Consider the following 25,250-nt stretch of genomic DNA (forward strand, 5'->3'; position numbering starts at 1 on the left):
GTCTAGATGCTCATCACCAGAAAGAAAATTTACAGAGCCTAAAGCCAAAGCACAACTGGGAGCTGCCAGCCAGCAGTGAGCTTTAAGGAAGGTAAAGAAGTAATATAGGAAGTAACTGGGAGTCTGATGATGCGGATACTTTTGATCTAGGCCTTTGTATACAGAAGTCATATTGAGAAAAGAAAGAATTTCGTCCATTGAATGGTTTCAAGACCTTGTACACCTGCACAGAAGTGTAAATTGAAGCTTATAAAAGAAGAGCTCTTTTGCTCCTCCTGTGACAAAATGGTATGTGAGGTCAAATGACTCCACACGTAAAGACCAAAGGAAGGAGTGTCATTCTAGCAAAGAAGTTTTTACTACAGCATCTCTCTTGAGAGGAGAATTAATGTTTTTCCTGGAAGTAAAATGAAACAATAAAACCTGTAATAAGCAGCCATAATTTTTGCTTGGCTCGTTGTGTGTGTTTGAATTTGGATTTCTAGACACCATTAGAGAATGTCTAGAGCTGAGACAAAGTACTGCTAGCAATCAGAGTTTTTTATGTCTAATGATTTTGCCTCGACTGTGTCCACTTTTACAGAGGGAAGTAATTGTTGTTAATAGTAGGAATGTGGAGCCAGAAATAGAGTCATAGAATGGCTTGGGTTGGAAGGAACCTAACCAACATGGGCAGGGACACCTCCCACTAGACCAGGCTGCTCTAAGCCCCATCCAACCTGGCCTTGAGCACTTCCTGGGAGGAAGCATCCACAACTTCCCTGGGCAACCTGTTCCAGTGTCTCACCCTCTCATCACGAAGAATTTCTTCCTTATGTCTAATCTACATCTTCCCCCTTCCCCCATCCTATCACTACATGCCCTTGTAAAAAGTCCCTCCCCAGCTTTCTTGTAGGCCCCCTTCAGATACTGGAAGGTCTCTGTAAGATCTTCCCAGAGCCTTCTCAATACCCACAACCTGCACTCTGGAAGAGGTGTAATGATTGTAATGAACTGTTATATTTATCAATTCAGCTGGGTTTAACTTATGCGTACTTAGGGCAGAGCTATGCTGGTCGTTCTTTTTGTAACATCTCAAATAGGAAAGCATCTTTGGTTTACTTCCATGAAAAGGTGCATTTCTATCAAATGTTTTGATATCTGAGATTACTACAGTGTTCCATCCCAAACAGCATAACTTTATTTGTATTGTTATATTGTGGCCACTTGAATCCCTGCAGTGATAACAGTAGAAAACCCAGTACTGTGTTGCATACTAAGTCAAAATTTAGTGAAATGAATCCGCCCGAGTACTTGTCTGTCATCATTCATTGTACCACTCATCATCCCCTTGATCCTAGCAGAGTTGATCCAGCCTACTGCACACATAGAACCATCCAGATCTAAAATTATTTTTATAGCTTTCTTCTTCCAATGTTGGTCTCTCAACTAAAGCAAGTGGATTTGATTCTTATGTTATTGACAAGGGAGGGAAGTTGGAGTTAAGACAAAAATTTTATTATGTGTAAAACATTTCTAAATGAAAAGAAAGTGAAAAAATATATTCATTATTTTCATTTTTCTTTACAAAAAATAATTCTTCCTTCTTTTAGCATTCTTTAAATTACTGTCAATGTTAGCTGCCTTCTCTTCTATTTCTTTTTTTAGTATGCCATTCCAGAAACCACTTTTATCCCACTGGAGTGGCTATTTGTATTCACAATAACCTGTGTTCTACAAAGCATATCTTTTAAAGAATCTTTTATCACAAAGAAAGAATTCTGCACAATAAGAAGACATTGGAACGTCCTCTATTTTTAACCCCTTTTCTTAAAATGTTTGTCCAAATGCTTAAATGGGAAGAGTCAGGCTTGGATAACTCAAAAAAGATATTGTACCTCTTCAATTCAAGGAAAGCATGCATACATAAAGGCTTAGAAGTCTAGATCTGAAAGTGGCTAAAGAAATGAGACACGATGAATTGGTCTGGATAGTTCCAGAGTTCTGGGCTTCCTGGCTTGCCATGCCAATGATTTTCTTGAGAACATTATTTTTCTGCTCGCCCTACTCAGCAGTGCAAACAGCTGTCCTTGAAAGTTACCATTCCCAAAGCTACAAGAAGTAACAGAGATTCCCGCAGGTTCCAACACCCATGTCAGGCCTTTTTTCCACTAGGTCAGCTAGTTAAATCATGCCTAGTAAAAGAAGACTCAATTAATTCAACAATTTAGAATCGGTCCCACGACCTCATTCTGTTTTGGTAAAGTGTAGTTTCAGCAGCCTCCCAATGTAATTTCTTCTGTTACTAAAGCCTTTTTCATTCAGACATAACTCCACTTATGTGAGCATCTAGTCAGGTGCTGAGTGTGTCATGTTTCCTCACAGCTAGGCTGGTTAGATTGAAACCTTTCCTCTAGGATATCTGAGGAGAAACCTTTTCATCAACCCTGAAAAAAAGAGAATGGATTCCAGCCCCAACATTTGAAAACACGATGCAACGCATCTAAGCCCTGAGGCTGTACAAAAGGACTTCAGTGCCTGAATGCTTTTCCAGACTTGGCTGAACTAGCATACATGCCTAGTTTATAGGAAATCCATCTGGTCTCACAGACTAAAGGTTCTTTGCATTACAAGGAAAGCTGGTGAAAGGCTGACCTGAGTCTGAGCGAATCTCACCTGTGGAATCAACCATTCCTTTAGAACTATGGGGTTTTCCCAAACCTCAGCCTTTAAACAGTGATTTTTCAGCAATGTGGATTTTGGAGTTTGAAAGGAACAAGAGGATTGCTGAAGTAAAGCTGGGAGATTGCTAAGAAAAAAATAATAATGATGATTGGCAACTCAGTTAATACATTTGAAAGTCGAGGTGTAGTTACTGAAGCATTAGCTCAAGGGAAAAAAAAAAAGATTCAGTGCCGTATTCTAGAGGATATACGAAAATCTTCAGAACAATCAGGATTTATGGATGCTTCATCTCCCACCTGCTGGCACCGAGAGTAAGGATCCACATGTGAAAGCCTCCAAGGTAATTTCAAGAATTAGTGAAGTGGAGCTGCATGTTGTAGAAAAGAGCTGAAGTTTGGTTTAAGCCTAGAAAGCACCTGTAATTTTACTTTAAGGGCAGGTGGGTTAATCTCTTCATTTTGCAGTTCTTGGTGAGGTACCATTAATTCAAGCAACTCTAACTTCCACAAAAGAAAGATGCACAGCACTTGCAGAGGGATGCAGGAAGGATGGTTGCGTTATTACAGCTTTTGATTGCGATTCCAGAGGTCTGAGACAAATCCCAGCTCTGCTACATACCTCCTGCCTGGACTAATCAATGAATTTGTGTTATCTCAGTTCCTTCCTATCAAATGCAGAAAACAATGCTTTCTTCCATTCATCCACTGCCTGTTCTGTCCTTGTGGGTGATAAATACCTCAGTATAGGGTTCTGTATGGCTGAACTGACCTGATATAGCCCACTAACTGGGCCCCTGTATCATTTTGCTACCTTTGAATTACCTGTGATGAAGTAACAATAACACCTCAGGAACTGCATGCAAATAATAAATTGCAGGTTGCGTAGTGTAAGCCCAGTTTGAACATGTAAGACTGGCACTGCCCTCCAAGTCAGGACAGATATCCTCTATGGCAGGATTTTTAAACATGCCTAAAGTAGGCATCGCATTTAAACATTGAAGCTCTTTCTGTCTGGATCTTTTAAGTGCTTTCCTGAACTGTTCTGTCCTGTTTGCAGCATTAGCTAAGTCACTTGCCATAGGAGACAGGCTGAAGAATGGGCAGTCCATCTCACGGAAGGGTATAAGTCCTTGCGAAAGTCAGTATTTGAAAACCGTACCCTGGTGCGCACAGAATAACACAGGTTTTGTGACGTTGTTCGTAAGTCTGTCTTGAAAACTGCAAGCCTGGCAAGTCTTCAAGGAAAGCCTGAAACAACACCAAAGCGATCTGTGTGATGCTTATTCATCTTTTGTCTGCAATTCAGCCCTCTTTTTACTTTCTCTAAGGCTTGTGTGCATGCAGAGATGCACACGTGGAATAGAAATTGTGTTTTATAGCTGGATCAAACTGGTAGGAAAGCTTTATACAGCTTTTTACAACTTTGAATAGGAATTGCTGAGCTCCAGCTGTGTAGAAGTGAGTTTTGCTCTTCTTTTTCTCCCAACTAGCCCAGTGTCATGGCAGATCTCATGTCAGAAATACCTCTTGCTCCTGATCCCAAGGATCAGATATTTCTCCTTTTCTTTGTTGTAAGCAAAAGCTTTTGAATTTTATGGAAGATTTTGTTTTAAACAAAATCAAAGAGGTTTTCTGTTATTCCTTCTCCATCCCATAGCATTTCAGCATCAGATTTCATAAAGTGAAACTGATGTTTAACAAGCCCATAATTTCTCCATTTTCCTTTTAAACACTTGTTGATAAAGATAATGTAAAATAACAAAGTGTACTTGCTTTAGAAATTAATGGCCTATCATTGCTTTTTTTCCTCAAATAAATCAATACCATTTCAAAGCTATCAGCAGCTGGTGTCATAATCAGCCCTGCAGTAATAAGCATATATAGGCATATGAAAAGGAAAATAAACACTGTTAACAGAAGATACTAAACAGATTTTATAAGCAATCTCAAAGCAAAGAACATATTTAAAATCTGAAGGTCTGAATTGTCACTATACTGACATGGTTCCCTCTCTGGCCCAAGAAGACAGCTGAACAATCCTTTCCAGCTCTTCGAGTAGAGTAACATACCTTTAAATGAAAATGCTTTGGACACAGCAGACAATGAGCTTTGCTCCCAGGGACCATCAGATGATCACTAGAAAGCAACAAAAGATGATTACTTCCTCTATGCTGGGAAAAGTCTGCTCTAGTGTCTTTCACAGCATGCCAGTACAGAGCTGTTACCATCAGGCAAACTCCAATTTTGTGCCTTAAAGTGCATTCCATTTTCCCCACAGCTTTTACAAAAAAAAGGCTGAAATTCTGCAAGTGTGTTGGCAGGGGCCTAATTTTATGCCCCTGTTTTGAGTCCATTTGGACCTAATAATTCTTCTTGTGCAGCTGTATTTAGCAGATATGCCTTGATGAATCAAGGCTGACTGTAGCTGACAAGTCTGTTTTCCCTGGGGAATAAAGACAGCCTTGTCCTGTCCCAGGTACTGGTCTAGTTCTTCTGGATCACGCACAATGTATCAGCTCTGGGATGAAGACCTGTGCTGGTCCTGTGGACACAGTAGTGAAAGGTTTAACCTAACTTCCAGTTTTTAGAGGAAACACACTTCAAAGGCATTTTCCTAATATGGGTTTTAGGAGGATGTCCCGTTTACTACAAAACAAGTCTGTTGCGGTTTGATGTTTTTCAACTGCCAGAAATACTATTATCTAGATTATGTTTTATCATGTTTTCTGGGTATTTCATACTGATAAGGTTTTATGCAGGATCATTACATATGAGAATAGATTTAATCCTGTTTTTAGTAAGCTTTAAGGACACTGAGGGATTATTTATGTAATAAGATGCAAAGTTGCTATGGAAAATGCTATAGCAACCTAACATCTTCACAAAACCAAGCAGCCACTTGTGACAGCAATCTAAATTTACATTTATTTTAGTGTCATTTTATTGACATTCTTAGTATCTCATTTTGACAGCATGTTAAAATATGTTTTGCATTCATGCTAGAACAAAATTAACAGCATGTTGTTGGAATGAAGATGATGCTTATAATTTTTGGTGATAATTTTAGCGTATTTCATTTTGTGTAAATAGCATTAAAATAGTAGTGAATAGAAGTTTGGGTACATCCACTCTATTTGTAATAGAGCAAACAATGCACACTAAATGTAGTATTTTACAAGTCAGTGAAAGCTAAACTGTTTTTACTTGCTTTATATCTGAATGAAAATATTTTTAAGGAAGAAATGATTTTGTTATTAGAATTTATTTCAAATCCTGTATCTTTTATTACAAATTTCCCAGTTCAGGATACAGGCTATAAATTTTCATTGAGTTTCATAAAGCAGGGCATCATTTCTGAATGTGTAGACTTGTATTTTGATAGGGAATTGCCCTATTTAAATGGGACTTTTCTAAAACATAGGATAACAGTACACATTGCCCCTTAGGAGGTTAAATAGAAAGGGTAAGAAAGAAACAAACACAAAGCAACAAAATAGTCTGAACTCTGTCCTTCGCTCACTGCAGTTAATAACGAAACTCGCATTGACTTCTATGGAAGCAGAAGCAAGCTCTCTATATCGATTTTCTCCTTCCCCCTCCGTTAAGAATCCTGAAGTGTGGCTGTAACATTGTTGGAGAGGGGTGTTGGCAGCAAAATCAATAAAAGACAATATTAGAACATATGCTGTTTTCAGCTTCCTCACAATCTTATATAGCTGGTATTAGCATTATTCTTCAAATTTACTTCATGCTTTCTGTAAAGTGACCTCTCTTATAGTGCCCTCTCCAATATAAACCTTTTGTGCTCTTACTTTTATATTTAGCCTCCAAGAAAATCAGCCCTATTTGTAACAGTGAAGATGGTTGATACTGAAGAGATTCCTTCAAAAGTGGTTTCAACCTAAACCCTATTTCTGACCTTCTATGAAAGACCATTTCTGTTTTCATTTAAACTAAGCTTTTGGGTTGAGGTTGTCTTAATTATGCTACCCTTCATGCCCTGTTGTTTTTAGAAACCCTGTTCACCCCAGCACCTTAGAGAACTTTGCAGATACTACTTGAGGTGGAGATTTCCATACCTTCTCATCCACCCTTAAATCTAAGAAACATCACCCATTGCTAAAGTGTCAGATGAAGTAATGATCAGAAAGCAGTGTCTTTGCCAATATCAATACAAGCTTCTAAACTCATAATTGCAGTTGTGAGGAACATCATTATTTTGTGAGACTTGCAAGGCTGGCTGAAGTTTCCAAAGAATTAAAATCTTCCTTTTCAAAACATGCACCTTCTCGTTCCGTGTACGTCCGGCTGGATGTGATTGCATGCCAGCAGTTAAAAACACCTAGCAGAACTCACACTTGAAGCTCAATGGCAACAGAAACTCACAAAGCTACCACTAGTTGGTGGTGCTGGTTTACTCTGGTGAGTGAGGAGTTCCATGACGTCCTGCTCTTTGATTTTAGCTTAAAGACCATCTCAAGAAAATAATCTTCTTATTAATGATATATATCCATAGTACAGTTTTTTTGAGACAACTGTATTGAAGGATTTGGTTTGTATACTTGAAAGCCAAGTGAATTCAAAGCTGCTTGGAGGTCAGTTATCTTGTTTGGTTTTAGACTCATGACACAGGGAAAAGAGAACAAAGAAAAGCCACCTAGGATGTGCAATGGCCAAGTAAAAAAACTAGATACCATACCAAAACCATACCATTTTATTCCACTTCTCTATTAATTCCAGCATCTGACTACTTGAATGCCAGCATATAGAACTCTAAAAGAGGAAAATTTGCTTCTTCTATGTTAACAGGAAAGTAGTTTGTATTGTTAGTATATTAAAATGGAAGTAACAATTGCTTCTATTTTTTTTTGCCTTGCAATAGGCAAATAGTTTAGGATCATTTTGTTTATTTATTTTGATGCCTAAAAAGTTGCATCAAGTACAAGAACTGTGCCAAGCACACCTTTGTAGCACTTGTATCCAGAGATTGCTGAGCTGCTTCTACAACTGACACGTGCCCACCTCACATGTCAGCCAGGGATCTCCCTGAAGAGATTTGGGTGGTCGCTGGTCCACAACACCAGTTTCCTCATTGCTTATTTGTCAAGTGTCAGATACAGACTGTCTTCCCTCTTAAATTTGTCTGAGCTCTGGAGATAAGTAAGCACTTCTAACAATTGAGGAAGAACACAATAAAAAGCAATAGCTCTCTCCGTATTGTTTTATTATCATATAGTCATCTGTCTCATCATGTTTTGTTTGTAGGTTTTGAAATGCCCATGTTGTTAAACCTTGATCCCACCAGCTATTGCCTGCTGCTTGGAGTGTTTGCACTCACCTTTTGCTCAACACTCACAGATACAAAGTCCTAAGCAGCAGTTTACACAGAAAGTCGGGTGAAAGGACTATTTCACAGTACTCTCTTCGAAGTTACGCACTTCGCGATTTTCAATAAATTATCTGTTTCTGAAAGGACAGGAAGTACCACTGAGCTCTGCAGAACCCTGTCATCTGCAAGTTTGAAACACATTTTATTTATCAGTAGGTGAGAAGGTACCTACTAAACATGCTGAATTGTGGAGAAGGGCCGTGGACTCTGTTTGCAGATTACTGAATGAGCTGAAGGTCTTGGCTTGCAGATGTAGCTCTTCTGGACATTCTTCCATTCACATAAGGGATACATGGCTTAAGAAATGCTGTCTGAATGTGACAGTCAAGACATTACAAGTTTCGTTTGCTTGTGCCTTCTAAAGGGGTAAAAAAACATTCCCATATTTAAGATCCACTTTTTTTCTAAAGCGAAGATAACTGAACAAGTATTTCAGAATTATGCACAATTTTAGAAGAAAAATTAGCTCAGCTCTCCAATCAAGTACAAGGTCAGAGAGATGGCTGGATAAATGCTCTCCTGCAATTTAAGGTGCAATAGAATCTTGTACAAAAGTGGTTTGTCCTCACAATTATCGGAAGCACTTTACGTTTACAAACAAAATTTACGTATTATAAATCAGAACAATTCACAACCCTATTGTCACTTGAAACACTCAGAACAGCCCTTTCTTCCTAATGAATGTTACAAATTAAGAGATTCATGAGCACACTGTCAAGTTTGTTTCCAAGAAGCAATGGTGGTTTTTCACATTTATAAGTCCTACAGGTTTGGGTTTTTTTCAAATTGTCACAGCAGTGCTGGGTCTGAATGCAATTCCTACTTTGAATGCCAACAGTAGCAACACAGCCATGCATCTTGTAAATGTCAATGCTTATTGTTTAAGTCTGAATAAAACTATAGCAATTACTTTGACTTCTAAGAAGTAACCATAAATAATCCACCTATTCAGAGGCTTGCATTCATACAATAATGTTTGAATATCCTAAGTTAATTTATGAATCACATGTACACACTTACATACAATCCATTTACACAAGACACGTAAGGTTAACATATCACATACGAAACACTGAGTGTTCATCAGCATCTTTTATGCTGTGCAGAGTTCTAACGTCTGTACCCTCAGACGCAAAACACAATTAATGTAAGCAGTTTTTTTCCATTATTGATGTTGGAGAGGGTCTTCAATGCCATTTGGCATCTCCTGAATAACCAGTGCTGTTCTTACTTGAGTGAATGTACTCCTTCCCTGCTGAGACTAAAATCTCCTCTGTTCATTTTTAGTGTTATGGGAATAGTAATTTTTTTAATATCATTGATTAGAGGGAAAATTTTCCTTATTTGCTGGCATCTTTAAAGCACAATCTCTGTAAAAGTGTTGTTAACAGTTCTATTTCTCAATTAGGCAAAAAAAGCAGAACCTCTAAAAGAGGTTCGACAGTTGATTAATTATATTTAACTGAGGCAGTGATTATTGGTAAACAAAAAGCACAAGGATCTAAAAAAATTATCTCATTACAAGCCAGATACTCTAATAAGCAGTGAGAAGTAATGATTTTTACTTAATTTTGAAAATATCTGAGAACTGCTACTAATTTTGGTCAATGTTATATCTCTGTATTCTCTTATGGTGTCTTGCTTGCTACTCCCCGAGTTCAAGAGGAGAACCAAGCAGGAAAGACAATGCAGCATGAAGCCCAATTAACAGTTAACCCATCACAGTTGTCTGTATAGAGGCAATTCTTCCTTCTCCTGTCTCCCCCTATGCAGAAGTCAAGTCATTTGGGCTTAATACATATAATGGGTGGTGGTAGAAGAAAAGCAACCCAAACCCAAGAGGAAACAAGGGTCCTTCACTTTAAAGAGGTGACCTGGGGAAACTAGTTTCAGTGGGGCTGATTAACTAGCAACTGTCAAAATATCATTTACAAGCTATGTAGATTCCTGTTCTCCAAAGAGACTCCGTCACGTAAAATAGACCTAAAATGTGACAGGCTTTAATGTTATTGTAACAAGGTGGTCTCTTCCAAGTTCTAGATATGCATTTCAGTAATGTGATGTGACATCTTTGTAGGAAAAATCCAAAACACTTAATGCTGCAATTTACCTGGGACGGAACTGGGTTAAGAGGGGACTGCAGAACATACTGCAAAACAAGTATGAGTGAGGGAAGACAGAAACATCTGGCAGTGTCAGGCAAGTGGGAATTACAAATGAACAAAGGGGTGGACTTGTGCATTTGGTGCCGAAGGAGGAATTGAACTGAACAAAACCGATACAGAGGTAGAAGATAGTAAGATACGAATAGAGTAGTAGAAAGATTGGCTTAAAGTAGGAGACTAATTAGCCTTCGTCTTTTAAGCTCTTTAGTGAAAGTTGGTTCACTGCTAAGTGGGTTTTCTGCAGCCATGAGGTCTAGATTAATGATCCCAAACTGAGCTCCTCAGCCAATTATCACCTGTAAGACTGTAGCAAGTAATCTGCGTCTTATTCCTGGGATTGGCTACAACAGTGAGATTAAATTGCCTTGTTAGTTTTTTTAATTAAAAGTCAGAGTTTGTGAGAGTGTGGTGAATTACAGAGAGATGGTACCAATCCACAGTCTAGAAAGTTAGGAAGCCACTAGTCCCAAAACTTAAAGCAAGAGTTTTTAGTTAATGATCTCTCCAGAGCTTTAAATAAAATGTCAGATATCATGAGACTCATCATAACACCATTGGAGCACTGGTCTCTGGGGCATTCTTAGTCCACTGCAGAGCCAGCATTTGCATGCTACTTTTTATTATTAGGCCCAGCTGGACTGTAATCTGCTTTCTCTTTCCTTACAACTTCTTTGCTATTTGAAGAGAGGTACGCTTCATTGCACAAGAAATAATAAGCCTTCATAAGTTACTGGTAAGCCACATGTATAATAAAGCTAGGAAAGAGCAGTGCTCTTGCTGAAGTCTGCTGAGCAGAAAGAAGTTTTGTAAACTAAAAAAAAAAAATCTTTCCAGAGAAATTCTTTGGTTTCTCGGATGTTACATCTGTCTGTACTGGATGGGAAGGATAAAATTGCAGTCAAATTACGGAACGATGATGCAACTTCTTTTTTCCTTCTTTTTTGTTTCTTCTTTTTTTTCTGGCAGCATCCTTCCATTTACTAATTGTTCACCAGCAAGTTTTATGTGACTAGGAAGCCTGAAAATAATTCTCATGAGTATTCAATTTGAACATCTGGTATCATCATGAATGTAGCTGGTATAATGAGCTTTTCTGCATTGAACATAGTCTGCATGGTGAGAGAAGGGCTTTGAAGCAACTGCACCTGAATAAAGCAGATTTTGTAAAAGAGTGTATCTCCCTCCCAGTGTGTAGGCACTAACTCCCACTAACATTAATGACAATAACCCCTCTACATAAAGGATAATTAGTGCCCTTAGAGTTTAAATTTGCAGGTATTAAGACCTTAAAATGGAGTGTGGCTAACATTAGAAAATAATGTGGAAATTGCTTTGTTGTTTGGTTGCATTATATCTGAAGAAGGAAAGAAAAAAACTATGCAAGGCAAAGTTAGCTTGTAATTGCCCCAAATTATTTATTTTTATACTATTCTAATACTGTTTTCAGAGTTTATTTAGGCTGGCTAGCTAGCTAGCTGCTCTGAAGCTTTAACCAAAGGATTTCTTTTTTTAAATAAAGCCAAGTGACATAGTCTATTTTTGTGGAAATACGGATGAACAATGAAAGAGGCATTTATTAAGAAATGCAGTATAGGAATAACATTGCTTTTATCTGTAATATCAGACATATTTCTATGTGCCTGTCCTTGAAACCCGGGCCCCATATATGCTGCTGATCAGGTAGTTAGTAATCGTCCATAAAGAAAAGAAAGTGTCCTCTAGGTATTCAAGGCGGTGGATCAAAGCCAGCAATCTTGAGAGCCTGACATTATTGTAAAGTGGGCTGAGAAAATGTCTCAAGGTGGTGAAGGTGTAGCTTAGTCTTAGTCCTCCAGAAAGCTTCTTGGAGATACCACCAAAGACTTTCTTTCCCAAATGCCTTTAAACTGGGCACGGAGCATATGGAAATAAAACTTGTTCTCAGAGCTCAATTTTTTATGGTAGGTTTTACAAAGGTCAAGTGTGAGACGAGTGGATCCATACATGGGCAGTTATAGATAATAATGGCCTCAACATTATTTCTGTCTGGAGCAACGAGTGGAGAATACAGAGAAAAGATCAGCTTTGACAGTTCACAGTGGAGACAGGTACACGCTTCTTTAGTTGCTCAGTGTGTCCCACCACCTCAGAGGCCATCCAGTTTTCCATCTGCAATCAGGGCCATACTTTCCTTCCCACAACCTCACAGACCCCTGCAAGCCTTGCCTTCCCACCTCAACTCATGATATATGTCACTCACTGGCATCACCTCACAGACTCAATGCCCATTGAGTGACCACAACAGGATCCTCAGGCTGCAGCACAAAGTTTAATTTCCTGTGGACTGGAGCACTAAGTAGAGCTTTGTAGGGTAAAATCAATGTGGTTGCAGTGGTCCCATCTAGTCTATGAAACTGAAAGTTTTTTCCTTTGAAGCAGCCGCAACCTCTACATGGACCTTTCCTGACAGATGCCAGCATGCACACACCAGTGTATCCGCTCACAGTTTTGCATTCAACATGAAATTTGGCCCATTACTCACTTTTGAACTCTTTCTCCTTACATACAGTAGCTGTTAAAAATGCCACTGCCTTTCTTGGGCCACCACCACGATTCCTACCACACTTCCTTTTCTTTTCCTTCACATATTGAACTTGGGTCCAAACTTTTCTTTTCTTCCACCTAACTCTTAGTAGAATGTGACCTCTGCTTTTATTCTGTCAAAATTCATACCTAAACCTTGTTACCTTGTGTTTGAATTTCAGGAATTCCTTTTCTTTGGCCCTCACTTGAGCCCTTCCTCTAGTTAAGATACAACATTTCCTAAGACCATCCACGTTATACTACTGCTGAGACCATCTTCACTACAAATGACAAATGCTGTTGTTGTATAACTTACTCTGTTTTCTACAGCATCAAAACATGGTCCATAGCCTTCTAGATCCTCCAGAAGTATTTTTCCTTGCTGATTTTCCCCTGATTGTGCTGCTTCACAGTTCACCTATTTGAAAAGCAAGCAAGCTAGCTAGAGGCCAAGGGTAAATTTTATTGTTTGTATTTATAGTTCTGAACTTTGAGTTCTGTTCTACTCCTCTCACATTTGTTTAGTCCCTCAAGGTGAAAACTCTTTGAAGAAGTACCTAAGTCCTGCAAGATATTTTTTTTCTAGGTTGTGAATGTTTTGCAATTGGAGTGATGCAAAAAATTACCATAGTAACAGCCATCATTTTGACAGATTTTGATGCTTTTCTTGTTGCTGTCATCACAAGGAGCATTATATCATATAAAACCTATTTAAAGTCAGGAGATTCAGTTAATGGCATTAGTAGAACTTGCAGGAAGGTTTGAGAACATGGTCTTCGTCTGTTTTTATCAGCATTGCTGTATTGATACACTGGCTAAAGTTCCAAAACCCTGAGAAATTCTGCTGAAGAGGTTAGATAAAAAGTCTGAAGATAGATAAATATGTATAGAAGTTTTCAACTTTATGATTATTTCTATACACATATAGAAGAGTCTATAGAAAAAGTTCTGCTAGGAGGACCTAAGGGAAGTCTGTGCTCTTGAATTTATAAGAGGGTTTTGTGTTATTAATTAGTGTTTGCTCATTTGTTTTTCAGATAGTACTTCCAGATTACCTCAGACTCTTGAGATTAGCTACTGTCTATGCATTTCAATTCAGAGTGTCCCCAGTATGCTAATTAACAATCTGTCGTTAATGTTAACTGTACTGTTATTAGGGTATCCTCTAACGAGACATGCACAACACATTAGTTGAACTGGTAAAAAAAATTAAAATTCTCCTAATTTCCTTGATAAATAGATACATTCAGAGATTTGGTACGTTCACTGCATTTCCTGGCTGCTATGACATGATGCGAGTCATAAATATTACAAATACTTCTGTCATCTGTGAAGACTTCTTCTATAGTGACTCCAGTTGGCGTTACTGTTAGGTGAAATGTAATCACAGAGTACCAAATAGAAGTTAAACTAAAGGTAAAATGTATGGATCACTTCTACTGATAAAGAAAGCACGCTCCTAACTGTCCGAGATAGGTGTCCTAGAAAAATATACTTGGTTGTTCCTTCTGAGACACCAGTCAACGAGTATGTCCTTAGACTTCAGTAGGTTTCTGATCAGACAGTAACCTCTTTTTTTCTTAAAGAGTGTCTTTTTCCTTTGGGTCCAGTCTGCATCCACTACATGGAATCTCTCTTACTACCGAGGCCTTTGCCAAGTTGTTCATAGCACTTCAGCCTTAGCACAAAGAAACGACACTAAGCTCTTAGATGTTCTCAAAATATCAATGTGAAGTTTCCCCTCACTTATGTATGTCTAATCTTCCTCCAGCTGCTTCTCGGGGACTGGCAGGTATCATTTTGCATCCCTCAGTGAAAATGCTATAAAGCATATATTGAGCTGGTTTCCAGCTGTGTTTGTTTAGGCAGGAATATTTTCGTCTACTTGCAATGCAGGAAGCTATTTGTGAGTCTTGTCAGAGTTTCCTTTTGATATAGCTTCCTTGTATATAGTTCTTCTGTAAATGCTTTCATTGAAGTTGCTTTTAAACCTAAACCACTTTTTTTTTTTAATGTGTCTCAGAGAGGGTTTCTGTAGGTGAGTATCTGAACTACTAAACTTAAAATGGCATGAGAAGTTGCATTGACATGAGCAGAGTAAACTTTTTTTTCAGCTAAAAATATATTCATCAGGTTTGTCAGTGAAGTCATAGGAAAAAAATTCTGTAAAAATCTGAGAAATATTGACTTTTCAAAATGCAGATTCCTTTTTCTCCCCAAACTATCCTCTAATTTTAATTTAGCATTCAATGAAGTGCCTTTCTTTATATAATTATATTTTATTATGCATAATTATTATAAATTAAATATAGTTAAAATTAAATTATAATTAGTTTTCTATATAATATATACTTTATTTGGAACCAAAAGAGGCATTGGTCTGAATCCAGAATTAGTTTAATTTTAATGCACTATAATATAAATTTTTTTAAATTACAGTCATGTTAGACCAATAAGAGGAATATTTCTGATTTTGTTTAAAACAGTTATGCGGTGCTGAGTGAACTGGAGCCCCTGGGGTCCTCCAGATGTCTATCTTTGACTTATTCTCCTTTTCTACTAACCACTCTGTCAGAGCATGTTAGGAATCAACTATTTGTAGCTTTAAATTAAATAGCGAAAGAATGATGTATAATTAGCACCATATCATTTGTGGACTCTTATCTATAATTAATTCATTTAAAAGCTTGTGACAATTTAGTATTCTGTTATAGTGTTGCTACATGTGTTGCATCCTCCTTATTTAAGAATATATTTCTACCTTGGGCTCCATCTTTAATTGCTTATTATGAATGGCTAGGAAGATCACCACAGTGTATAATAATGTTGGTAAGAAATGGTACACTTCTGGGAATCCTCCCTAATATCGCAAACTAATCTCTGCTGTATTCTTATTCTCTCACTTCAGGTTGTTCAGTATATTTCCATTTTGCCTTAAAATAGATTGTGAATTCTTCCAAATACAGTCTTTGTCTTCTGCTATCTGAAGTCTAGAGTAACAGCACCTGTCCTTGGATGGGACTTCTCGGTAGAACTGCTATGTAATTATTGTCGTATAGGTTTTAATATGGTACACTAAAACTAATTTTAAAATAGTGAAATAAAATAATGACACTCAGAAGTGCAACTCTGAATTGTTTAGCCATGAAAAAAGCTGTATTGAATTTCTAAAGGGAAAATGAGTGGTTGCCTTCACTGCTTATATAGAACGTGAGTTGCTCCATTTGGATGAGTTGTTTTTTTTAAATCCTAACAGGTTCATCACCTATAGGTTACTTATTTTTGCAGTCTATCGTAGCCCTTTCCATTTCCTCTGATTTGCTGCCCCTGTAGCAGACTTTTCACGCTGTCACTAGACCCACTCAATAGCCTGAACTCACCCAGGACAAAAAGAGAAAGTCTTTAAGTAGGCTGTAGTATGATCCCAAAAATGCATGACAAGCTTTTTAAGGTAGGGCAGCCTGAGTCTCAGCTGAATCTGTGTCCTAACGCACATTTCAATGGAGTCAGTGATTAATGGATACGTAAACCTTATACTCTCTACTATCACAGCAGGTGAACTGTTCCCAAGCCACTGTAGAAGCTTCAGTATGCCCGTGGTCTCCTTTCATGCTCTCAGAGAGCAGAAAGGTAGGCGGTTTCTGGCTAGAATTATTATGTTTAGGAAAAAAAATAATTAAATTGAGGGAGAGTCTAATCAGTAAGAGTGAGAGAATACAGATGACAGAGACACTTTACTGAGGCCTGTAGTGACAAGACAAGAGGCAATGGTTTTAAACAGAAAGTGGGTAGGTTTAGATTGGAAGGAAGACATGGAAACAGGTTGCCCAGAGAAGTTGTGGATACCCCATACTTGGAAATGTTCAAGATTAGATTGGACAGTTCTTTGAGCAACTGGACTTAATGAAAGATGTCCCCACGCCCCGCCCTTGGCAAGGGGGTAGGGCTAGATGATCTATAGACGTACCTTCCAAGCCAGAGTATTTAATTTTGGCTTAAATTTTTGTTAGATTCAGGGTTTTATTTTCTTGGACTCTTTTTTCCTTCCCTTTCCTTTATTATAACTTGCTGGTTCATACAAAAAAAAAAAAAAACCCAAACCAAACTAAAAAAAATATCCTTTTATTTCTTTTATTTGCCCATTGGACTCATCGTTGCAATTTCTTGAGGGTAAATTTTGTCATGGAAGGATGATTACATGCTTTTCAGAACAATTTAATTTGATGTAACAATACTGTAACTGTTGCAAAATCTTTCAGAGAGATTCTGTAGAATATCCAAACTAAGTGCAATAACCAATCCATGTCTCTATTTGAATAGTAGCTAACTGCATTTTTATTTTGGATAATGCGTTTGTACTATTTTAATACCAGTAAAAATTACCTGAGAAAAAGGTAGATTTGTCCTTTCAAAGACAAAACATTTTTATTGGTAATAAAATATTGCTACATTCTATCTAAATGCTGATATAATTTCACAGATATGTTGAATCATATTATAGTGGGGAGCAGGGGACGCTTTATCCTCAGAACATCTAGTCAAGAGAGGATTAAGTTTAAATAGAGTTAATATACAATTTCCTGTTATTTAAAGTTCAACCATATTGCTTTTGTAGGTGGGCAAGAAAGAATTCTGTGATACCAAGCCTAAAATCATTTAATAGAGAATGTAAATCAGTTGTGCTTCAGTTACCAAATGTTGTTAGAATTGGCTATGGTAGATTGTTGTTTTTTAATTACAGCTGCTCTGCAATGTTGTTGTGTTACCAGGTTCCAAGAAGGAAAATAGTATGGCAGTTTGCTATGCCAAATGACCACTGCTACTGCCAAGAATAAATACTACCAGGAGTGGGTTCTTATATAGGGTGATAACCACATCCCTAAAGTAATGAATGCCACACTTCCCTATATGTATTTATGCTCAGATAATTTATTTAAATAGTGATCCTAGTACATGCTTTATAGTCTTCTGCCTTTTGCTACACAAATTTTAGCTTATATTGCAGACTGTGCAAGTCATTTGGCAAATGTAATTTCCATCCCTGCATACTAATCGATTTCTTCACAAACACCTGCTATCAGTTATGATAATAAAAATGCCATTCTAAATTGAAAAGGGGCCAAATGGAGCTTCCTAAGGAAATGACTTAAGTGTCTTTCAATGTCTTTAATGTAGTAATGTGCTTGTAGCGCCAACACTTTTGTTGAGCATCTGCATTTTATATGATTTTACTCTATTACATCATTTTTCTGTCTAGATGGTTCCCCATAACCATTGCCACGAAGTAGCTCATAGCAACATTGGAGAGGAATTTCTCTGTTTCCTCTCTCATGGGATTAAATCCAGCAATTTTAGGTAGTCAAACTTCCTTAGCACAGATCTGATTGGAACATCTGGCTGTTACGCTGGTATAATTATTAAACAGTTGTACCAGTTCCTATAACATCACAGGGAAAATGTTGCAAAGTCGGTGCATGCTTTTCCATTGGACTGAATGCCAGTTTCTTCCTAAAATATAAGCCTAAATTTAGCAGCCAAATTGTAACTAGCATTTGAATTACCCAGGGTCACTTTATGGCTCTTTCCATCCTAGGAAATAACTTCCCAGCAACAGTCTTTGCCAGAACCTAATAATTTTCAGCTCTGCTGGGTCTTGTCTCAGCTTTGAAATGTCTCACTGGCTTTCTGCTGTATTGTCATCTCCCCTGACAATGTCCTCTGCGTTATTTGTAAGGAAAAAAAATCCATTTTACTGATTTCTTCACATTTTCATTTTCTCTTAGCTCTGGCCGCCCAAGCGTATGCGCTAAAGGAAGAGAACGACAGTCTTCGATGGCAGCTGGATGCTTATAGGAATGAAGTGGAACTTCTGAAACAGGAGAAAGGACAGCTCTTTCGCACAGAAGAAAGCCTTACAAAGGACCAGCAGCTGCAGTTCCTGCAGCAGACAATGCAAGGCATGCAGCAGGTATTGGTATGGAAGAAAAGCAAGGGTTTTCTTTTTTAGGAAAGTCGTACCCTGAGGGTGTTCTGTACTCAAGATCATTAGCCATAAAGGTCTTGATTTTTTTTTCAGAATCAAAATCTTAAAGATTTTAGATGGAGGAAAGAAGGGTGAAGAACTGGGGACATATTTAGGGATAGTTATTGTAGGAATTCATAAACTGTAAATCATTCAATCGTTCAAGAAAACTCCTTATTCATGTTCTACTTCAGTGCATCCCTTGTTGCTCTTCTCGCTTAATGAAATTGACACTAATTCTGCACAAAAGTTGAATAAAATTTGTCCAGTGTCACATAGCCAGTGCTCTGAAGTGCCTTCATTTGCATTCATCTGCATCTTTTGATGCATTTCCACCTCTCAGCTTTGTCTTTCTTCCACTGATTCTTATTTGAGGATGACTGAGATTTCTCCAGCTTGTCTAGACTACCCTCCTACTAACTTGAAAGTGGATAACAACATCAATGCTGTCTCCTGAGTTTTTTCTCATTTATGCTGACCCGTGGATGTAACCTTTTCATTCAGGCAATTTTTAAGTGGTTTAGTGCAGCAACAAAGCTTTGTCTCTGACATCAGTCAGACAGGAACTACAATGTGTTCCTGCAGTTGGGGTTCAGTTCATCTTATCCGTTCTCCCTTATTTGTCCCTGTGCTCCTGATGTTGTGCAAGGCAAGTCATGGCAAGCACTTCCAGACTGTTCCCACTGCTTCACCTGACACATCTCTTAGCACATAAGCAGCTCTCATTCAACATACATGTGTATAACCTCATTTCTGCCTAGGCACTTGTATTCAGCTGCTACACGACAGCTCAAGCGGCTCCCATGACACTGTACTGGGTTCCCATCTAGACTGGAGCTTCTTGAGATATCACTGCAGAGGTTAATTTTGCCTCCTCTATCTTTGCTCTGAAGCAATACATATGCTCCTCTATCACTCCCTGTTATTAGATACCAGAAGAGGATAAGTTGTACCCACTTCCAGATTGTATTAAGATGCCTTTTTTTTATGACAATACCAGGTAAACATTCATTTACATATGAGCTGTGTGGTTGGATTAGGAATTGTCCTGTTATCACAGTGCACATCAAATCCAATAAATCTGCAAATCCCACCTAACCCCTAATAACAGTGCATAAGATGAGCCTACACATGTGTTTAAGTGAACATAAACCCCTTCAAAGGAGTTTTACCAAATAAGGATGATTTATGGTATAGTGGAGCAATTCTGAACAAAATATTTGAAAAATAGAAAGTCATTGACCATTCAGGAATAAAATCTTTCCTGAATTTTTTGAATAAAGTCATCAATCAGAAATGCTTGAGTTTTCAGTATACTTTAGATATGCTTGAGGTAGATTCATGATCTTTTCCTTGTATAAATGGATACTCAAATATCACTGGCTTCATTAAATTTAACTGCATATATAAACATTGTGCTAAATTTCAGCCTAGTGCTAATTCTCCATTAAAATCAGTGAAAAGTGGGCACAAAATACTACTAAATCAGAATGCTGGAGCCCTAACGCTCGTTTTGCATTATTGTAATATCCTACCTGGGGTCTGGATGAAGAATAATCAAGTCTGTAGAACATAAATAGACTTCTATTGTAACTTCAAGCAAATGTTAATAATGCAAGCCAATAACAGAGAGTTACTTATCTCTGTTCAGCTAGCAATGGACACCATCGTCCACATTCCTCTGAGAGTTTCTATGTTCGTGACGATTTTGCTGTGAGGTACTGAATTTTTCTGGTTTGCCATCTGAGGGTCAGACCTACTAACTCCCAATGGGATATAATTAGAGATGGCCCAAAGAGCTTCAGACATTGCAGATAATCCAGTCTGACAATATGCTGAGGAGGGCAGCAACACAGAAGCACAGGAGGTGGAGTTCAGAATACTTGGTGGGAAATTATAGGTCAATTAAGCAGCTGGATGATGGCTTTGGATTTTAATGATTAGCCATAGTCATGACATCCCATAACGTTGTGCTTTTCATGCAGTTCATGCATGAATATTTAGAAATAAACCTTTGATTTAGGTAGACTCTGTTTTATCTCAGTTTGGGTTTGTAAATGTTGAGAGGTGACAACCTTAGATGAAATCCATCAGTATAGCAGGTGCTCAGCATCTATGGAAATCAGTCCGCCTATGAAATATTAAACATATAGCTAGGACTTGAGTAGTAATAATTTAACAAGAAGACCTATATTCCCTTTTATCCTTTTGTATATATTAAAATTAATTTCAGACAAGGTAAACGGAATGCCACCTAATTCCTGTACTCTGCATATATGTCAGCATGAAAAAAAATGTATTCTTCCTCCTTCTTTCCTCTTCATTCTCCCCTATTTTTCATACACATCATCTTCTTCTAACTCTGAAAACTAGAAAATAAATGATTTGAGCTGCAGTCTGAAAAGCAGGTTTATCTGAGAAAAGCGGATGGATTTTCAGAATCAAGAATTTATTTTTTTTTTTAAACATATTTGGTGCCAAACAATAGCAAATAGCACAACATCCATGTATTTTTAATGTAATTCTGCCATCTGGACATTTTTCAGGATTCTGTCCCACGTTTGCAGGACTGATTAAATTAAAGTGGGTTTTCTCTTCTATCACTCCTATTGATCCAAAGTAGCATCAGCAAAATCACCCAAATGTTTGCTCATAAAGTATACTTTATGGGCAGTGGTGGCGACCTGCTTATTTATTGTGTCTAAAAAAAGAAAATCCTTTGGACTAACGACATTGAACTTATGGGGTTTTTAGTCAACTTCCTCTATAAAACTGTGTCACAGTTTAATTTCATACCCACTGTGAGATCTCAAACAAATGGAAATAATGTCTTGTATCCTTGGCAACAAATGAGATACACTTTACCTGATTTTGAGATGGAAATTGAATTAACTTGTCACTGCTGCATAGGTGATATTGCCTTCAATTTATTTCCATGTGAGAACACATACACCCAGCAGATCACTTTTCGAATGGCTCTCTTTTTTTCCAGCAGTGTTTGGTATTCGTTAACAAAGTCTGTGATCACAAGGAAGGATGTTTTAGTTGTAACTATTTTTACAATATTTCAACAAACAGCTATAAGAATTTCTTAAATCTTGTTTCTCTGTCTGAAATGTTTCACCACATTATAGGTTATATATATTTAAAAATATATATATACCAGAGTATATAATATAATATATACCACACTGCAGGTAATGCAGAAAATATCACCTAATAATTTTGATTAATGCTTGCCACTATAAGACTCTGTTTTCAGTGCGTATATAATTTTAATCATTTGGATTAGGCATATTCCATGTAGACTAGCAAGCAGAATTCTTTTGAAAAATTTTCATCAAAATGTTTCAGCCATTTCAAGAGCAAAGCATGAAAACTATGCTTTTCTTGTTTGTTGTCCACCAAAGAAAATTCCTGAGGAAATGCATTTGCCACCTTTATGCTTTGAAAGAAAGATTCAGAGTTTGACAGTGAGTTGCTAATGAATTAATAATGTGGTTTCCATATCCTTTATAAAAATCTGTCTGAAATCAATAATGTTCTAAGCCTTTGAAAAATGTCAGTTTACCACCTAGGAGATGGCATTCGTTAGCATACATCCAAGTAAATTTTAGATTTTTACTGGTCATCCAGGGTTGTCCATGTACCAGCTCCATAGCACAGCCATTGGTGCAATGTTTTAGTCCTCAGATTAGTCCTAAGACTGCAGAGTGCACTTCCTTTAGAGAGACTCTGTAATTGAACAAGTTAGTTTCACCTTTTCATCAGGCTTAATTGGCCAAGGTATGGGGCCATGCATTCATAGCTGTACTGATTCCTGACCTGGTTGATTTGCCAATAGGCTGGTAATTCTGCATGGTGCCTTATTGCATCATGAAAATGTATGATAATGTTCTTTCCTCTCACAACTCCCTGAGCATGATGGGCTGAATTTAATTTCTTGCAGGCAAGAGTTTCATCCAGAAATCCCTATTTAAACCATGCTTCCACACATATTTTGTCTAGTAAGTGTACACAAGTGCCTGCAGTTTTGCTATTGCAAATGCTGGGATGTATCTGGGGCATTTAAGAGGCACCTCATAGGCCTGGTCCCCTAAAAGGACCAATTCATTAGCTGAGCTCAGGTTCACGCTCCTAAAAGGGAAACAGCACAAGATCCCCTTCGTTGGCAGTGATGCGTTAACGCCTACACATGGGGTTATTGCATGAGCAGAGATGTGCAGGGTTGCCTCTCCTAAAAGCAATGCTCAAGGTGGAAAGCGAGAACAATAGGAACAGTTGTGGGTGGTAGCCGTAGGGCTGATACAGAGGCTGATACACTGCTGCAGGTGCCACTGACTCTGTTAACTCAGGATTTCTCAGCAGAAGACTGAACATGTCTGGCCTGTTGATGACCAACATGGGCGTCACTGATGCAGTGTGATGGAAGTCTTTTATCTTGTGTTGTTTTTTCCCCCCAAACAATATCGATATCATTCAAATAGCAATGCAGATTGCAAACTTGAGCTCTCAGAAGCCAGTAATTGCCACAACTACCGCCTGTGTATTTTGCTATGTATATCTCAGAGTCCCTTCCCCGTTCAGTGCCACAAACAGAGTGCACAGTTAATCATTACCTATTCAATACCTTCCTGTCCTTGCTGTTCAATATGCAACTCATGGTCTCGCTGCAAAGGCCACCCTGCTCCTGACATTTCCTACATACTGAGGACTAGCTTTTGCAGTTTACTAATCATTTAGCATGTAAAATAAATAGCACGTGTATCTGATACTTATACACTTTTTTTTTAAAGGGCTCTGATAAATGCCAGATGTCTAGCAATCCGTTCAGTGTTTGTCCAGGGAAGGACAATTTGTTCTGTGATATGTATCACCATTGTGGTTGGGAGGGTGAGAAGAGCTGTTCACTGCCCACTTGAAGGAGGATGGCCAGGGTACATATTTAGTGATTAGGATGCAGGTGCACACAGCTTCCACAGTACAGTCACTGGAGCCAGATTACTTTTGTCATAGTGAGATGGCACAAGGGTCATCTCTCCACTTTTTTAAGACCATGTACATCTGTTGTATAGTAACCGTTTAGAGTAGAATAGTCTGAGGTAGCTAGTGTTGGCTTCACTCTGCTGCCTTTGAAATTGATTGGATTTGTATCATTCCTTGCCGCTATAAAAGGGCTAATACATTTTCACATGTCGTCAGCACTGGTGAGACCATACCTTGAGTACTGTGTTCAGTTCTGGGGGCCTCACCACAAGAAGGATGTTGGGGCTCTGGAGCGTGTCCAGAGAAGAGCAACGAAGCTGGTGTGCAAGTCTTATGAGGAGTGGCTGAGAGACCTGGGGTTGTGTAGCCTGGAGAAGAGGAGGCTGAGGGGAGACCTTATTGCTCTCTATAACTACCTGAAAGGAGGTTGTGGAGAGGAGAGAGCTGGCCTCTTCTCCCAAGTGACACAGGACAGGACAAGGGGGAATGGCCTCAAGCTCCACCACAGGAGGGTCAGGCTGGACATCAGGAAAAAATTTTTCACCGTCATTGGGCACTGGCAGAGGCTGCCCAGGGTGGTGGTTGAGTCACCTTCACTGGAGGTGTTTAAGGGACGAGTGGATGAGGTGCTGAGGGTCATGGTTTTGGGATTGTTAGGAATGGTTGGACACGATGACCCAGTGGGTCAATTCCAACCTAGTGATTCTGTGATTCTATGTCCTCACTGAATTAGCAGAATTTGTTTTCTACAAGCAAAGATGGAATTACTCAGGGGTACTCCTTGGGATATGGTCCTCTGAGACAAGGGAGTGGAACAGAGCTGCAAAATATTTAAGGATGCTTTGCATAAAGCACAAGAGCAGTTAGTCCCCGTATATAGAAAATCAGGCAGGAAAGGGAAGAGACTGGCATGGCTGAATCAAGACCTGCTGGTTAAACTAAAAAAGAAGAGGGAGCTGCACAGGCAGTGCAAGCAGGGACAGGGAACCTGGGACGTATATAGAGACGCTTCCCGGTTGTGTAGGGATGAAGTCAGCAAGGCCAAAGCACAGCTGGAGCCGAACTTAGCAAGGGAAGTAAAGACTAACAAGGAGAGCTTTTACAGGTACATCAATCAAGAGAGTAAGGTCAAAGAGAATGTACCCCCACTGATGGTTGGAAACGGGGATCATGTATCAACAGATGAGGAGAAGACTGAGGTATTTAACAACATTTTTGCCTCAGTCTTCACCGATAACCACTCTCCTCACCTGTCCTGGGTCATGGGACAGCAAGATGGTGACCAGGGGAGTAAACTCCCTCCCACAGTACAGGAGGATCAGGTTCATGACCACCTGAGGAACCTGGACATATATAAGACATATATATGGGACCTGATTAGATTCATCCCAGAGTCCTGAGGGAACTGGCAGGTGGGGTTGCCAAGCCACTCTCCATGATATTTGAAAAGTAATGGCAGTCAG

General features: G+C 38.6%; 1 protein-coding gene across 8 annotated transcripts in view; it reads left to right on the forward strand.

The window, feature by feature from the left end:
* The window catches only part of ENOX1 (ecto-NOX disulfide-thiol exchanger 1), a 366,853-nt gene that overhangs the window by 302,886 nt on the left and 38,717 nt on the right, over positions 1 to 25,250 (forward strand). For all 8 annotated transcript variants that reach the window (XM_054052495.1, XM_054052503.1, XM_054052479.1 and 5 more), the window contains one exon: positions 18,563 to 18,747. In XM_054052495.1, coding sequence (XP_053908470.1) covers positions 18,563 to 18,747 — 185 coding nt within the window. The remainder of the gene's footprint in view (positions 1 to 18,562; positions 18,748 to 25,250) is intronic.

This window comes from Cuculus canorus, chromosome 1, assembly GCF_017976375.1.
Source record: "Cuculus canorus isolate bCucCan1 chromosome 1, bCucCan1.pri, whole genome shotgun sequence".
Lineage (NCBI taxonomy): Eukaryota > Metazoa > Chordata > Aves > Cuculiformes > Cuculidae > Cuculus > Cuculus canorus.